The 17,240-nt window shown below is 38.4% G+C and overlaps 1 protein-coding gene across 3 annotated transcripts; it reads right to left on the bottom strand.

The window, feature by feature from the left end:
* Nucleotides 1-2,870: 2,870 nt before the first annotated feature.
* Nucleotides 2,871-16,711, bottom strand: LOC117381429 (TIP41-like protein). 3 transcript variants are annotated; one of them, XM_055226436.1, is made up of 10 exons: nt 16,485-16,697; nt 15,238-15,365; nt 13,746-13,925; nt 12,524-12,623; nt 11,526-11,657; nt 10,963-11,058; nt 10,383-10,445; nt 6,062-6,154; nt 4,265-4,441; nt 2,871-2,958 (listed from the first exon to the last, which is right to left on the bottom strand). In XM_055226436.1, exons 2-10 carry the CDS (start codon nt 15,342-15,344, stop codon nt 2,920-2,922), a joined length of 987 nt encoding a protein of 328 aa, XP_055082411.1. In that variant the 5' UTR covers nt 15,345-15,365; nt 16,485-16,697; the 3' UTR covers nt 2,871-2,919. The 3 variants fall into 3 exon arrangements, with proteins under 3 accessions (XP_055082411.1, XP_055082410.1, XP_055082409.1); XM_055226434.1 differs by lacking the exons at nt 2,871-2,958; nt 4,265-4,441; nt 6,062-6,154 and adding an exon at nt 8,365-8,715 and having other exon boundaries at nt 16,485-16,711; XM_055226435.1 differs by lacking the exons at nt 2,871-2,958; nt 4,265-4,441; nt 6,062-6,154; nt 16,485-16,697 and adding an exon at nt 8,363-8,715 and having other exon boundaries at nt 15,238-15,360.
* Nucleotides 16,712-17,240: the final 529 nt, after the last annotated feature.

Here is a 17,240-nt window from a genome sequence, read left to right as displayed (position 1 = left end):
TCTATAAAGTGTCCTCCCGATCAGAGAGCAGAGAGGGGTCTGTGGAGAGCCTACCCAGTACTCCTCCATCTAAAGACTGCTGCTCACAACATGGACAAGGTAATGATGACAAAAATACGACTGCCAATCTAGACTTAAAGTGAATATGACAGATTTTTCTGTTTTTATTAATCTGGCCCTTGTTGGCCCAAGCCAATAATGGCAAGGGACTCATTAAAACCGCGCTGCGAGCCCCGAAAATCACATAAATCAAGTAGTAAACAAGTCCAAACATGCCAGTGACTAGTATTGAAAATGTAAAAAAACAAGAATAAATTGGCAAGATTTTATGTAAAATCTTAAATATAATGATGTTAACTATGTATTATTGAAAAGAGTAGTCATTGTGTACTTTAACCAAGATGCAACCAGGACTAAATGCATCTTCATGAATATTTCAAACTTGCACTTAACTTTCCTGTTGGGGGATTTGCCACCTACTTGTCCTGGAATGTTCCATCAAACTTAAGTTCCATCAAATGCTAGAACTTACCTGTCTAGCATTTGGTCAGTGACGTGCAGTTGTATTGTGTAAAAATTGAAAGGCATGCATTCTTACAGTGAGTGGGCTCACTTCTCCACAGATCTTACCTGTAACTCGAACTGGTGTTGTCACCTGGTTTCAATGGAGGAGACACATACATTTAATGCCATATTGTGGAATATTCCAGGCAAGCAGGTGGCTCGCCCTTCAAAAGAAGTTACATAGTCCACCTTTAAAGAAGACCTATTACACTTGTGTCTGCTATATAATTATACTGCCTGGCCAAAAAAAAAAATTTGTTGGACCGGCTTTTGCTTTGATTACAGCACGTATTCACTGTGGCATTGTTTCGATTTTGCTTCTGCAATGCCACAAGAATTATTTCCATCCAGTGTTGCATTCATTTTTCACCAAGATGTTGCATTGATGATGGTAGAGTCTGACCGCTGCACAAAGTCTTCTCCAGCACATCCCAAATATTCTCAATGGGGTTAAGGTCTGGACTCTGTGGTGGACAATCCATGTGTGAAAATTATGTTTCATGCTCCCTGAACCACTCTTTCACAATTTGAGCCCAATCAATCCTGGCATTGTCATCTTGGAATATGCCCGTGCCACCAGGGAAGAAAAAAACCTGGACATTCAGTATATTCAGGTCGTCAGCTGACCTCCAAAATTAACAAAACAAAGTGAGTCACAGTGGGCGTGTATCAGGGGCAGTGAAAACAGGTAGATCGCAACAATGACATTTTGAATACAGGAGAATAAAGACTACTCAAACATGCATGAATCACTCTAAATACAACTTTGTGAGGATAAATGATAACTATAATATGGTTGAAAGCTCTAAAAAGTCAATTTTGTATACTAGGTCAGATTTAAGGAATTTTTGAAATAATTTATAACAATATCAATTTCTGTGTGTTTTCAGGTGAGCCACTGTGGGCATCTCTGGACGGTTGCAGGTATGTTTTTAGTTTTTTCAACCACAGTGTAAAAATAGTAACAAAATAGTGTCTGTAAGGTTGTGATGGTAATGTCCTGTTTTTGTGCTGGTTTTGATTGGCTTTTTCTTGCTCTCAGGGCTCACTCCACTCTGGATAACATTCTGCAGACTCATATAGAGGACTGAACCCTTTCAAATCATTTAAGGTGGTGTCATGGGTGTCATGCAAGCTGGAGGCACTGCTCTTTCTGAAGCTCTGTTACTCAAGTTAGACTTTAAGCTTTATTTTAACACAATCTGGCCAGAAAGAACTGACTTACTTGGAGCTACAGCAGGTGAGCTGATTTGTGCTTTTAGACAAGTCTCTCTTACGTAGATTACAGCCACAAACAAGCTAGCACTTAGCCAAGTGTTTTTCAGTTAATCACTGCCTTTGTTTCATGAACGCTTGTATTCATCGCAGGCCTTTAAAAATGTGTTGTTTAAATCAATTTTGTATTTTTCTTGAGTTTTCAGATTATTTTAAAACTGTTCTGGTACTCTTTGCTAATTGTGTCACCATGGTTATTGCTGAACGTTCTGCCATATGCATACATGTAGTACAACTCCAGCATGATGTTTCTTTCATATAGATAGGCCCAGTAATTACAGATATTAACTATAAATATTAACCCGGCCAACAAATCTGGAATCTAACAGTTGAAACACCAAATTCTACCATAGAAAACTGACTGCTCAGTTTAAACTATAGGGATTCTACAATGTTGTGTCACGTGAACCTACTGAACCAGTCAGAAATACTATTTGTGGCCATACCTGGTTACCGATGCCTGATGTAAGAAGCTAAGTAGGGCTGTGTTCTTAGGCAAGACACGTCATCCATTTTCTTAATATTAATGCTGTGTGCGTGTGTTAGTTGTGGGAGGTACCAATAGCACAGATTGGCAGCCTCTCTTTTGTCAGTCCCCCCAGAGGAGACAACAATATTATCTTACCACCACCGAGTGTGGAGTGAATTCATATTGCACTGTAAAATATCTTTGAGTATCAAAAAAACGCTCTATAAACTGAATGCATTAATATTTATATTACGTATACCTATTTTAAAACACATTTAAAGGCCCTATATTAATTTTTGTTTTGTGTGTCTTGCAGTAGATATTACCAATCTTCCAGAGTAGATAATCAGAAAAACATGAAGACCTGTCAAATTTGCTAGATAGCTTTTTGTTTATCAGCTACCAATTAAATTAAATTAAATGAGACATATTTCATGACAAGGATTTTAATAACATCGACTTTACAACATGTACAAAAGTCCATCTGCAGATTAGAAATATCATCTTTTAAACTGTAATAAACTGTAAAAAAAAAAAAAAAAAAAAAAAAAAAAAGCCATAGTTCTATTCTAGTTCCTCCAGCACATCCATTCACAGAAGTGATGTAATATTCATGAGGACTGTCCAGGAAGTGCAGCATCCTGTGGCTCCTGTGGGTGAACAAACACATGTAAGCAACCAAGTGCACCCAGAAATTCACCATTGGTGAATATTTTACAGCCATCAACATTGATTTGTTTGTGGAGATCCACCACCTGTTTGTATCCATGGAGATGTTCTCACTTTGCCTGAAGTGTTCCACAGTATAGCATTACACAAATCTATTCTTTTCAGATAAGTAGCAAACAACGAAGTTAAATCTGTCAACTGGACAAATCTTGTAGGAGTGTAGCCGCTTCTTCAGTTCTTCAGTTGAACTGAAGAAGCGGCTTGGTTGACAGATTTAACGTCGTTGTTTGCTATGGATCAGACCTGGACGACTGAGGGTCTACACAGACATTTTCAGATAAGTAGAAGAGGCAAGCCTGCGTTGAGTAAGAATGCATGTTTGTCAAGATATTTAAGCCATATAAACACCAGTGTCTGCAGAAATGCAAGATAGACTAGATTAAATTCCATACTGTGGAACATTTCAGGCAAACTTTGATCTCAGTGTGCGATCTCAGACCTCCATACCAGAAAAGTCATATAGTGGTTCTTTGAAGAATGGCTTACGAAAGATGTGGCCACTCGATAGCCAGTTTACACTTTACTGTCTTTGCACTAGTAGGAGTGTGTGTATATGAGTGTGTATCTAAGTTGTTGTGATGCAGTAAATGCTCTAGATGCACCAAAGCACTTTCAGATTTTTGTGATTTTTATACCATGTCTGACTGTCTATTGTGTACTGCACTGCCATGTCTTGTGTGTTCTTTGTACAGTTGGGTCTTTGTTCTGTACTCTGTATGTTGTTTCTGCTTTTATGTTACTACATGTATTCCTTTAATCTGGAAACGTATTGTGTATCTGATTTGATGATTGTGCTTTACCAAAGTAATAATATATTAATCCATTTTATTTACATTGACATAAAATTGTATTTGCCGGTGAGATGTGAGTTCAGATGGGTGTGATTGACAGCTGGATTAGCTAATCAGGGAAAATCATGCTCCCCCAAATAGGGAGAGGAAAAAGAAAAAAAATATATCATGTGACTGAAAATCATAACAGATTTCAGCGGAAACAAAGAACTAAGCACTAAATTGTGGTGAGAGAAATGTAATTTTACTTGTAAATCATAGAAGACCAATGAGCTCTTTCGTTTCACGTAAGACAAACAAATCTGATAGCACAATCATTTTTGGTTCTGTCTTGAGACACATCGGAAGACATGAGGACTAGACTGACATTCCTCTGTATAAAAAATACAGAGTATCTTTTAAATCTTATGTACGTGTTTGTGTCCCGGGAGGTCACCTTCAACTGGGCAGTATTCTGCAGCTGGCTCAGCACTTCCACAGCCTGCTCCATGTTGGCCCGGAGGGAGTCCATGGTCTGTCTCTGCTCTGAGGCAAGCTCCTGCACCTGGGAGCTCAGAGCTGCGTGTCGTGCTTTGATGGCTCTCAGATGCTCCAACATGGCCACCGGGTTCTCCTAGAACACAGCACACTGTTATTCCGTATGCGTATGACAGGTTTTAGCAATTCTCTTTTTTCTTCTTGTACTTAATATAGATGCTGAAAATTGCAGGAAGTGCAGAGTTCTACATTAGATAGTTCCATACTGATTCCAAACTAGGGAAAATTCTATCCAAAAGTTAGACACAATTTACATGTAAGAATTATTTTTTCTGATGTTTTAAACATTATTTAAACAAAATAATGGTGTTGTCTTTTAATTTTATTTGTCAAATTATAATTTTGGTGTAGATTAGAGGAGTTTTGGCCCAGTGTACAACATGGTTGCTAGGTAACAGTTATGGAATTTCCTATCGTGAAATAGGAAGTAAAATTTGAAACCTCAAAAATGGCCATACTGGGAAAGACAAATGTGTAGTCTGATCTGCCATAAGCACTTTGAAGGCCCTATATTACACAAAATTGACTTGAGAGCTTTAAGCCATGTCAGAATGCTGTTACCTCATCAAAAACATACTTGGAGTTGTGTTTTGTTTCATTCACACATGTTTGACTAATCCTGCTTTATTATATATCTTCAAAGCTCAAAATCCTCTGTTCCACCTTGTGATATCATGTAGTGGTAGTTTTCCAGTTAAGCTATCTTTTACCTTTTTTCAGTAGAGCCTGGCAATTCCAGGGCTGAAACCATCCAAATGATTCTAGTGAAGGTGTATGGAGTTTAAAAACACAGTGGAACACTTCATGTATTAACACATGACATCACAGGGGGTTTTCTGTTTGAGAGAAAAACTCAAATGAAAACTAAATATGCAGGATTTGTTTGTTAAACATGTGTGAATTAAACAAAACACAACCCCAGATATGTTTGTGATGAGGAAACAACATTATAACATAGATCAGAAAATAGAGTAATATAGGCCCTTTAAAGAGACACAGATTTTCTATGGCTTTTGTGGAGCTGTGTCAGAATACCGAGCTCTGTGTCAGTAATAGAATATTGTATAATGTAAAGTAAGGAAATAGGGTTGTTTTCAACTTCCAGATTGCAAGTTCTGAGACAACACTGAATTAACTGTTTGCTGCCCTCTGTTGGCAACAGAGCGAAGTACTGAATGTTGCAGCACAGCAACAGAACATCCCACTTACTAAGTTGCACGCCAGGAAAACTAGACTGGCCTCATCTAAATGCATGTAAACTACTAGCTATGCACACCAAAAGTCTGATCGTTATCTGATTTCTGGAGTTATCAGATTAATATTAAAGCCTCAGTATGTAACTTTTTTACCCCCCAAAAAATAGACTAAAATAAAAGCCTGCTTTATTATGCATGTTTTTATTGCACTGAAAAACATGTGTCCTTACTGTGAGTGGGCTTGCATCTCCACAAATCTGACTTTTATTTGGCCTGGAGCAGGGCCTCCTACTTGTTTCTAGGGAAATGCTATTCCTTTACATAATCTTACACAATATGGGATTAAACTTATCTATCTCCATGGAGAATGTTTCAAAGTATCGTTTCATCATTAGGTGACGTGCCACCTCTAGAAAGTCACTATCTCTTTGAGAGATATAACCTCAAACACCGTATGGTGGTTGGATGTGAACAGCTCACAGTAGGTGGGTGCTGCTGACCTGTGCCGTACAGCCACTCTCTGAGGCTGTATTGATGAAGTCCAATTTGAGCCTCTTCTCGATGTAATCCAGATCTGCCTCCGATTTCTGAAACTGACCACAGAACACACACGTAAAAACACACACACATCCCCCAAAAAACATTTATTCAACTGTCTGCAGCTCAAATCTTGTTTCAATCTATCATATATTGAAGGATAACTCAGTATAGTAATTTGTTTAATTTGTTTTTAGTATCGCAGCCATGATTTAGCCTAGTTTTGTTGTGAGCCTTTAGACAGGTTAAACAGTTGATTATTAAGTAAGGGGCCAAAAGCCTTTTTTTTTTTTTTTTTTTTTACTACTAATACAGTATATCTTATTGAATTGTATCAAATCAAAAGTTCACTGCATCTTATATGTAGACTGTACGCATTGTATTGTGGTCTATTTATCGAGGTATGTATCATATCAACAAGCTCTTGATGATACCCAGCCCTAGTTAACAACAATGACGCCTTTCACTTTATACTAGAGGTTATTGCAGTTTCATGGGTCATAATTAAGAAGCAGGTAAACATGCAGAACAAAGCTCCTGCTGACTGGAACCTCCATTTGGATGATTCCAGCCCTGAAACTGCACATTTCTACTGTACTAAAGGTAAAAGGCAGGTGTTAACTATGGGGATGTAGAAAGTGTTACTCAGACATGTGTGAATGAAACAAAACATGACTCCAGGTTTGTTTTTGATGAGGTAACGGCATTACAATCAAACATGGCTTAAAGCACAATTTTGTGTAATATAGGACCTTAAAGCTTAATTTAGGCCAAATCTTGTCCCGGTTTAGTTGATTTTAAACATCTGAATGTTGCTTTACATTTCATGATAAGGTGTAATGTCATTTCTATTCCAGCTGTAGCACTGAATCCTACAGTCCGTTTGGCACAGGCGCGCTCCCTGACCTCTATCATTACGCCCTAACATCGACTCTGTACCAGGTCTGACCGCTGAGCAGACCTGTGCCCACTGTCCTCCTACGTGCTTGAATAAAAGGATTGATCATAAAATAAGGAGGTCTTCTCACCAGAGCCTCCAGCTTCTCCACGGCGGGCTCCATCTTGAATTTTGCATCTGTTTTTTTACGCATCCGGTGCACAGATCGGCACAGATGCGCAATGCCGCCGCCTATTGGCACGTGCCTTGTGCTGGTTTGAGCAGTTTGTTGTCCTCCTTTGCAACGCCATAATACACACTGATCTAGGCCTTCTCTGAATACAGTGCTGAATTTGTAAATCAGTTGCTGTTGAAGCAGTGGTGTCAAACGGAGAAGGGCAGACAAAAATTGTACTCAGGCTACTTAAAACTAATATTACTTAGGTTGATGTGAAAAGCAGTGTTCCAAGTATGGAATTGGACGAATAAAAATTAAATAATGCACAAAATCCGGTCTTCTGAAGAAGCAGTGAAAGAAACACAGATGTTCAAATCATTTCATATTGTCAACAAAGCATTTGTCACTTGTAGACTTACTCACAGTGGGACCAGTAACCAAAATTTTTACTCAAGTAAGAGTACTCTTACGCTGGCAAATATATTTCTCAAGTAGGAGTAAAAGTATGCTGCTAGAAAAATACTCAGAAAAGCACTATTTCTTTAAAAGGTTACTCAAGTAGACTAAATGTAACAGTACTACCCACTTCTGGTCATAAATAAGGAGAATTCTTTACATTGTATTAAATGTTTTCTAATATTTGCCCAATCTTCAAAAGTAATGACACGGTTTCTTTAAATAGAGAGAAATGCACAGGAAAATGAATCATGAGATATTTGGATATGAGACAGAACAAAGGTCAAAATCACAAATATTCATGCTGTTTAAATCTTGTGTGTATTTTCATTTAGGACATAAAACAAACAAAAACAAAAAACTCCTGCCCTCATTTTGAGCCTTAAACCAAGAAATTGTTTTTTATTAGTGTTTCAGGCCGTCTGCCTCACTAGTGTTTTTTCAAATGTTACTTAGGCATAAGGCACTTGCATTGCAAATTATCTCCAAATGACCCAGTGGTCCCACTTATGTAAATTTTATAAATCAAATCAAATAATGAGCAGGTTGTGCCACAATGAGTAAATATAATGTACACAATTTGTCCTTTGCATTTGAACCATCCTTCAATACCGCAGGGGCATCCTTTCAAAAGCTGTGGACCCACCTCTGATCTTGTTGCTAGTCTTGATCAGGACTACCTTAGGTGGAGGACTGTACCTATTGTGCATGTGATGGGAGAAACTGAAGTGATGTGCCTGGAGTCCTGCAGTATGCATGTATTAATTTTATTAGCCATTTTTCATTAGTGAAAAAAAACTTAAACACACAATAACACTCCATAAAATGAGATGAGGCGTACCCATAGAGCACTGCCCCACAGGCTAAGAGGTGTAGTGCAGGCTGGGTCACTGTGGCTCTGGGCCTTGCCCCGTCTGCCCCGTCTGCCCCGTCTGCCCCGTCTGCCCCGTCTGCCCCGTCTGCCCCGTCTGCCCCGTCTGCCCCGTCTGCCCCGTCTGCCCCGTCTGCCCCGTCTCAGGGAACTCCAGTTTCTCGCAGTGGGTGAGCTTGAGGGTCAGGAGAGGGGCCACCTCATTGGGGTCTGTGTAGAGAGCTGCAGAGATGTTCTGCAATGAACAACAGGCACACATCATTTACAGCAGTGCTTCTCAAATAGTGGGGCGCGCCCCCCTGGGGGGTGCGCACAGCAAAGAACAGGAGAGATCAAACAGATCGTGACACAGGACAGTGAACAAGAGACACTTTTGCTAAAGAGACACTATGGAAAACATTTTAACAGGGATGAAAAGAAAGGCGGAAATAGATGGAGGTAATGAGACGCATGAAAGTCACCCGAAAAGTAAGACGAGGCAGTCTGATGAAGAGTATTTAGCACTTGGCTTCACCGTGATTCCGGTGGGACACAAGGACAGACCGGTGTCTGCTGTGGCAGCGGACAGTATGAAGCCAAATAAGTTAAGGCGCCACCTCATTGCACCTCAGTCATGCTGATAAGACGCTGGAGTTTTTTCAGCGTAAACATGCCAAATATTGCCAACAATCATCCCGCTTTGTGAATGTCACTTAAACCAGCAAGCACTGTTAGCGTCATATAAGGTGGCGTACCAAATTGCTAAATTGCTTGTTTTAATTTGATATTTATTTAATTTTAATGTATTATTTTGATATTTATTTAATTTGAATTTATTCATTTGATGTTTTTCAGTATCAAATGGTTCAATCAGTTGTTCCAACAATATGTATAGTTACCTTTTTAAACCTTTTTAAAATTTATGATAGCATTTCAAAAGCTGCTTTACAATTTCATATTTGATTAATTCACTCCACATCTGGTGGTGGCAAGATACCACTGTGCCCACAGCTGCCGATACGTGATCAAGGCCCCTCCCACCACCAATCACTCACTCACTATGTTTAAAGGGCTTATTTTATGCACATTTTAATATATGTTTTAACACTATATCATCATCACAGACATACCTGGAGTGTTGTTTTGTTTCATTTACACATGTTCAACATGCAAATCCTACATATTTAGGAGTTCTTCTCTCAAACTAAAAACAATCAATCCTGTGATGTTATGAAGGAAGCGGCCGTCTAAGTTTTTAGATCTAAGTCACACCATTAGCATAATGGCTAGCCCTATTGTTTCTTTGTTCACAAGAATGGTGAATGGTGATCAAAGAAGGATTGCCTTTTCTAAAAGAAAATGTCTTTTTAACACCATGGTGCCACTTAACCACTTATTTTCTTTTGGCTAAGATTTGTACCTCAATATCTTCAAAAGCCAAAGAAAATAAATGCAGCAACCTGACCAGAAGTGAAGAAGCAGTTTGGATAGCCAGCAAAACTTTACACAAATAACTTTTTGTCAGTTTAGCATAACATAGGATCTTTAAGTGAATGCATCTGAGCTTCAATGTGTATATTTGTACTGCGGAGACCAAATAACTTGTGAGTAATGCAGTCAAATCAAATCCTCAAAGTAAATGCAATGTTGCTTACAAATTTCTGCCAAAAGTGTGGTTATATGTACATGTATTATTTTGTTTTTTATTAGTAATTATTGCTGGAAAGGTTTAGTTCTAATGCTAAATTACTAGACACCCTGAACATCTCTTAGCCTCTGTTTGCACTTATTGGGTTCTTTGGCCTGCTGTAGACTGGGACAAGAGTGATCTGACAGGTTTTGGGGTGAAGACGATTTGAATTTGGTTGTTTAGTACTCTCGGACTTCCCTGTGCATGTAAACGTAGTGAGTGGCATACCCTACCTTCAGCTCGTCCAGCCCACTCTCCCTCATGCTGAACTCACGTAGCATGAAGCTCGTCCCAGCCTGCAATCACAAACACAACATCAGTTTTTTGATTGTCAAAAGTATCAAAAATCAGATACTAAAGCTAGTTTTGAATCTAGAAACAGATTTGAGCAGGTGTAGATAATAAAAAAAAGTCACATTCACAGGACAGAAATTTCCTGAATAGCTTTAGAGCTTTAGCTTAATGTTTGTGTGGCATAATTTTGACGTGACTATCATAAAAACAAGAAAATATAATAGTTTGTTATTGGCTATAATAGTAAGTCAGAAAAAGAAAGACACTGTTACACAATATAGGGGGTACTCAAGAGTATGATATAAGGCACAGATATACGGCCACATGGAAATATAAAAGAACATTACTATGATTTAATGTTGAAAATCACATTCTATTGTCTAAAGAAAGTTTTTTTTTAAATTATCATCATGGTATCATAATTGGTATTGAGTATCATTGAGTATTGAGTCTATTCTTTAGTATTAAAACTGTGACAACACAGGAGACTTAAGAAATATAGTCAGACATTTTACAAACCTCATGATATAAGCGCGTGTCGTTTACTCGGATCATCACCCCATCCACTCGCAGGAAAAAACGCATCAACACAAAGAAGCTGGTTGGCATCACCCTCTGCAAAATCAGATGAGCAAAAGATGAGGAAAAAAAGGAGGGGAGAAGAAGATGAGGAGATAACAGAGGAGTAGAGAAGAGGAGAGAGGAGGATGAGAGGAAAGAAGAGGAGGAGAGCAGAAGAGGAAAGAAAAGAGGGAAAAGATGAGAAAAGAACAGCAGGAAAAGAATGAAGAGAAGAAAAGGAGGAGAGGGATGGAGAGGAAAGAAAAGAGAAGAGATAAGAAGAGAAGAAACACAGGGAGGAGAGGAGGAGACAGGAAAGGAGGAGAGAAGAGAGCAAGAGAAGAAAAAAGATAAGGAGAGGAGAAGAGGAGAGAAAGAAGAGACAGGAGAAGCAGGAGAGAGGGGGCATGGAGGGATACAAGGAGAAACAGGAGAGGAGGGGGTGAGGGCAGAGAGGAGGAGAAGAGCAGGGAGAGAGAGCAGAGGAGGTGTAGAGTGACATCCACATTCTTCACACTCACGATTTTGACACTGATGGTGGAGACTCCATGGTCGTGCAGTTCGTCCTCAAACAGCAGCACCTCCTGGAAGAACTTGATCTGCTCTCGCACCTTCAGCCTCTCCAGGTCAATGCGCTCGTCTGTGGATGTTACCTGAAGCGGGACGGGGCATGTGTGAGCACCGGCATAGAGTATAGTCAAAATTTTGGACATACATTATCATTCAATGTTGCAGGTTTCTTTTGTTTTTCTACATTTTAGATACACAGTGAAGACATCAAATTTATGAAGCAAGATGTATGGAACTGTGAGGCAAAGAAAATAATAGTTAACTAGCTTAACTTTTATTTTCAAATTCCTCAAAGTAGCCATTATTTGCTGGGTTAGGGTTAGCACTGCAAACCTTGGCCTTCTCTCAGTGAGCTTCATTTAACTCCATAACTGTGCCTTTTCACGGTCAAGAAATGCCAAGATGAATAAAGCAGTGGTCAAAACAAAATTGCAATTAACAACTCACAAAGGCTGCAATTTCTGAAGTACCATAATTTCCTCCACAAACTACGAAATACCTAGTCTTATTCTGCAAAAAAAAAACTGCTAACCCTATAGTTTAGATCTCTCTACAGACATGTTCTGAAATATATGAGGATTACAGGTCATCTAAACTGTGAAAGGGCTTCTATAGTCTGATAATGAATATTAATGCATACAACTTGACAATTTACTTTGTACCTGATATGTGAAAAAAAGTAAACCACTATTGATGGAATTTGAAGTGAAAAAAGTGTGCCAGCATATACGCCAACTTAATAATCTAATAATGCCTTGGCAGACCTCTGTGGCAGGTCATAAAGGACCAAAACAATGAAAGTAAACCAAAATAAGTCTGATTTTGGTATGCCAAGTTGGTAGGTTTTATACAAAATTGGGCCCCCAGCAGTTTGAACCCCAATAAAATTACTATTTTGGTTTGGACTAATCTTCCAGCCCTAGTGACCAGTAGAAACTCTGCGTCTTACCTTCATAAGTGCTTCCTCTCCGATCAATGTGCCTTTGTAATCTGTGGTGTAGGTCCAGTCATACGGCCGCACCACCTCCTTCGAGTGCTCTGAGTCAGCCCTACATGCACACACACACACACGCACACACACACAGATCACGATGAACCTTGGGGACATTACATTGACTTCCATTAATTTCCTGGAGACTGATTCTAACCTTACACATATTCACCTATTGTACCCCATATCTGAACTTTGAAGAGCAGGTATTACACCTGTTTGGGGTACCTGATACTAACATTACATATTTAGATCACCATGTGCTATATTCTCAGAAAAAAAAATATTAACATGTTCACTTCTGTTTTTGATGCTTTGTTTTGAGTCTTCCCTCCCTTTTCTCTCCATGCCAATTCACTTCCCTTCAGACCGTTTTCACATTACAGTTGGCATGCATTCTAGAGCTTGGTTTGTGAAGTTGTAGTATATCATACTTTTGTATATTTATGGAAATTTCCTGAATTGCGTGTCAAAGGCGAGTGATTTACATGTTAATCCTGTAAAGGCACATTGCTGCGTGAGCAAAAGTTCTGTGGTGCAAATTAAGTGAATTGGGCAACGCGATTCCTGCGTTTTGAACGACTCGAGCAGCGTGATGAAGTGACTTGAGTGGTGCAATAGTGTGAATCAAGTGTTGAAATGGGCCAAATGGGGGGCAAATAGAGTAGTCTACAAAAAAATCCATCATATACATTCATCAAATTTTGTCAAATCAGCAAGTAAAGCAAGTAAAAGTAGATGACAGTCAACTTTACCCACAAGCACCATATGACTCCTTTAGTCATTGATTCTACTGATACAGCTCTGTACATTTAAGTACACTGAAATTTAATATTTATAAATATATACCTACATTTTTGATGGCAACAAAATGCAATTCAGCAAGTGCTGTTTGTTGGATGCAGTTCAAGTTCATCATTTTTTCAAAATGAAAACAACAAATGCAGAGGACATTGTGCAGCTGCATTTGATCTTTTTGGAGCATACTGAACAGAGCGAATTTACTCGTCCAAATTCCAAAACTCCAGCGTCCTTGATGCGTGTTTGATGTGATTTTTACGCTTAATTAGTGTTCAGTGGGAATGGGGCATAACAGAGACACATTTCCGAAAAATGACTACACATTTTATTCTGCACAATGTGATCATCATGAGGCCTAAACCCTGAAGCTGCTTCTCACCTGCTTTGCTGCCACTCCTGTGCACATGCGACTTTGACACTGTCCGACATATTGTTGACTCTTTTCAGGGAGTCGATGGCATTGAACTCGATGCCATATCCATCAGCATGCTGGATACGTAGAACATTATCCCCAAAGAGCATCTCTGGAAGTGAGGGCATGTTCATCTCCTCTGACAGCCTGTACAGAGATTTTGAAAATGATGGTATTAAGTACATTAAAGTGGATCTCCAGGTTTAGTGTGGAGTATAGCTACACAATAGGTCACAAAACACTGACATGGCAATATTGGCTAGCGCTAGGCCTGTCACAGTAATCACTATATTGACTTATTGTTCAATATATGAACGCTTGAGCAATGTTGGGCTCAGTATTTATTGTGTGTACATTTTCTTTGTGAAAATGGGGAGAATTGGGATATTTCTGTTGTAATACAATAACAATTTTATGATACTGTCAAAACTGTTAAAAATGGTTTACTGGGATTATCTTGCATTATTACAATTGTATCAGAGCTGTAAAATTGTATCAGAGCTGTAAAATAGTTTCAATATTATCGTTTATCATAAATCTCTGTAGCAATATATCGTGCTTGAAAATGTGTTATCATGACAGGCTGAGCTGTGAGGCGATAATTGATATAGAAATAAAATAAATAACAGAGTTATTTAGTTCATGCTGCCTGACATAAAATTATGCATTACAGTCATAGGCATTAAAAAGGTCTAACATTATGTAAAAGTCACTCATGTGAGCTTGTGTTATAATGTTGTTACCTCCTCAAAAACATACCTGGTGTTGTGTTTTGTCAGGAAGCAGTAGTTTTCAAGTTAACAGTTATCTTTTACCTTTAGTTCAGGAGAGATTAGAAATTCCAGATCTGAAATCATCCAAATGATTCTATTGAAGGTGTATGGAATTTAAAAACACATTCCTGTATTACCCTATGGCAACACAGGGTGGAGTGTTTTCCATTGAGAGAATAACTTAGTCTAAATATGTGTGTGTTAATCATGTGTGAATAAAACAAAACAACTCCAGTTATGTTTGTGATGAGGAAACAGAGTACAATAATATGGGCCCTTTAAGACTAAACTAACAACACTTAAAGATCACCCAGAACTGTGACCATTGATCAGTCTCTTTAGGCCCTATGCTACAGTGGTACTAGCTCCATCTCTGCAGGTGGAAGGGTGTGGTAGAGTTTATTGTATGTATATATTGTATGTACTATTGCATGTGTTTTATTTTATTATTTTTTAAGAGGGGTATTACACTTCTATGAACTGTCAACACATTTTTATATATTTATGTTTATATTATGTTTATATTATGTTTAGATCACCATATTACTCAGACATGCATGGGTGACATCTAAAACCTCTTCAGGCATGTTTTTCTTTCATTAAAATACTGCAATACATAGACAATACATAGTTGAAAATGCATTTGGTGTAGAGTATGTAAGAACCATGAACAGAGATTGTGGTACCGTTCAATATCCTTGGATTTCATTATGTGGTTCTTAGCTGCAGTGACTGTCCATGGTCCAAAATCGAAGTTCTGCCTACTGCTCTGGAACCCACCGTGGGACATCATGATGAAGGAGTATAGTAGTCCCTGTAGAACACACACAACATTCAAACTTAAGAAATTATGAAGTTTGCTGCTTGTCACTTATTTCATATTTAAGCAGTCATTTTGAACAGTGTACAGTTACTTTTGTGTGAATGACAATAGGCCTGTCACGATAAATACTATATTGACTTATCGTTCAAAACATGACAGTTGGAACAGTACTTGTCGGGGGTCAATATTTATCGTGGCAATTTTTATATATTTTTTTGTACTATGATGGGAGTTGAATTATGAACTTCTATGACTCATTATAGACACTATAATTCATTAGAACGATGCAAGAGGTGCATTCTTTAATTTATTTATTTATTGCAGTTTGTGTTTTTTTTAACAATATTGTACATTAAGAATATGTTTTATGAATAAAGAATATGTTTAATGAATAATTCTGCTTTATTTTTTGTCTTCAATATTATGATCTATCATCTATATTTACTTTAGCAATATATCACACTTTAAAAAACTAATTTGTTATCATGACAGGTCTAAATGACAATAGAAAGAGCAATAAATGTAGATTTTGTAATGGGGGACCAACCATAGTCTCTTCAATCAATGGGAAATACCGAAAATAGGTATTCAAAACACACATTTCGAGTAAGTGCATTCTGGTACTGTTATTCTTTCATTTCATAGTATTCAGAATGTAATTACTTACTTTTCTAAACTCAAAGAAACACAATGCGGCAAAATTTAAGTTTAAAAAAAAATAAATTCCAAGGTATTTCAAAGAAAAAATAGAAAACACGGCTCTTATGTTATGGGCACGTGTAATTTTTCCTTCTCAATCAGTGATAGATAAATGCAGTATATATACAGTACTCTGACTGGGCCATGATTTACATTTCAAAATACAGAATACTTCATTCCTGCATTATAATGTAAGTAAATACACTACACTCATCTCAACATTGTTTATTAGAATCATGACCGCTCCTTGTCCAAAACCACCAAATCAGACAGTAGACATTTCGGTGTCGCTAAATGTAAGTCTAGCTCATTCATAATACATAACAGAACACAAAGCATTTTGAAACATAAAATATGACCATGTGTGGTTTCAGAAATCTGATCATTCTACCTTAAAGCAGCCACACTCACCAGCCTAGCAGCCCTTTGCCCAGAGCCTGGAGCCCACTATCCAGAGCGGTGCGGGTCCTGAGTTCACCCCGGGATCCTGTGTCTGACCCGCGGACGCAGGGCCCAGCTTGGAGGAGCTGGGAACTCACAGAAGCCGCGTTTGGTACCGTGTGTCCCGCCAGGTGCTCTTCATAAATAGAACCTACGCTAGCTCGGTGTGCTCTGGTGTTTAGAATCAGTCCGTCGATGAAATGTTTCCCATAGAACTTTGGCACGGTCAGTGGTTCCTAGCCCCAGTGTAATCATAAACGGTTATCATGATATTTTAGCTGTTTTAGTAACAGCACTGCCTTTGATAGCACAAGGCTAGATATATTCTTAGAGCTATTTTGCAGTGTAGACTACCACATTCTGAGCATGTCCTGATCATGTCGTGTCCTCTAAAATCCAATCAAATGTAAATTTTCAGTTACCAGCCTATCAGACAAAAGCTTCCTTCTAAACCAAACTTCCATTATGTCCTTTCCATTTAACTCTCGGTGAGGTCTCCTTTGCTTTCTGGTGTCATACAATATGTTTATTTAAAACTACTACTTAACTAACTAACGTTAAGTCTGTTCATGTATCTATTAAATTATTTGTTTAACTGTCACAAAGACAGGATTACGTGACAGCGATGATTTACCGGTTAATCTACGTTCCTGTCCTCACCTATGGTCATGAGCTCTGGGTAATGACCGAAAGGACAAGATCGCGGATAAGCAGCTGAAATTGGGA

Source organism: Periophthalmus magnuspinnatus, chromosome 14, assembly GCF_009829125.3.
Source record: "Periophthalmus magnuspinnatus isolate fPerMag1 chromosome 14, fPerMag1.2.pri, whole genome shotgun sequence".
Taxonomy (NCBI): Eukaryota; Metazoa; Chordata; class Actinopteri; order Gobiiformes; family Gobiidae; genus Periophthalmus; species Periophthalmus magnuspinnatus.
Note: the sequence above shows the minus strand (reverse complement) of the source record. Positions and strands in the feature narration are given on the sequence as shown.

Excerpts from the sequence above, each read along its gene's own strand:
- LOC117381429 (XM_055226436.1), bottom strand. The coding sequence starts at position 15,344 with ATGATGTCCCACGGTGGGTTCCAGAGCAGTAGGCAGAACTTCGATTTT. Across the intron at positions 13,926-15,237 it reads AAATCCAAGGATATTGAACG|GCTGTCAGAGGAGATGAACA; the intron begins GTACCACAATCT and ends ATCTCTGTACAG. Across the intron at positions 11,059-11,525 it reads CCACCATCAGTGTCAAAATC|AGGGTGATGCCAACCAGCTT; the intron begins GTGAGTGTGAAG and ends CTGATTTTGCAG.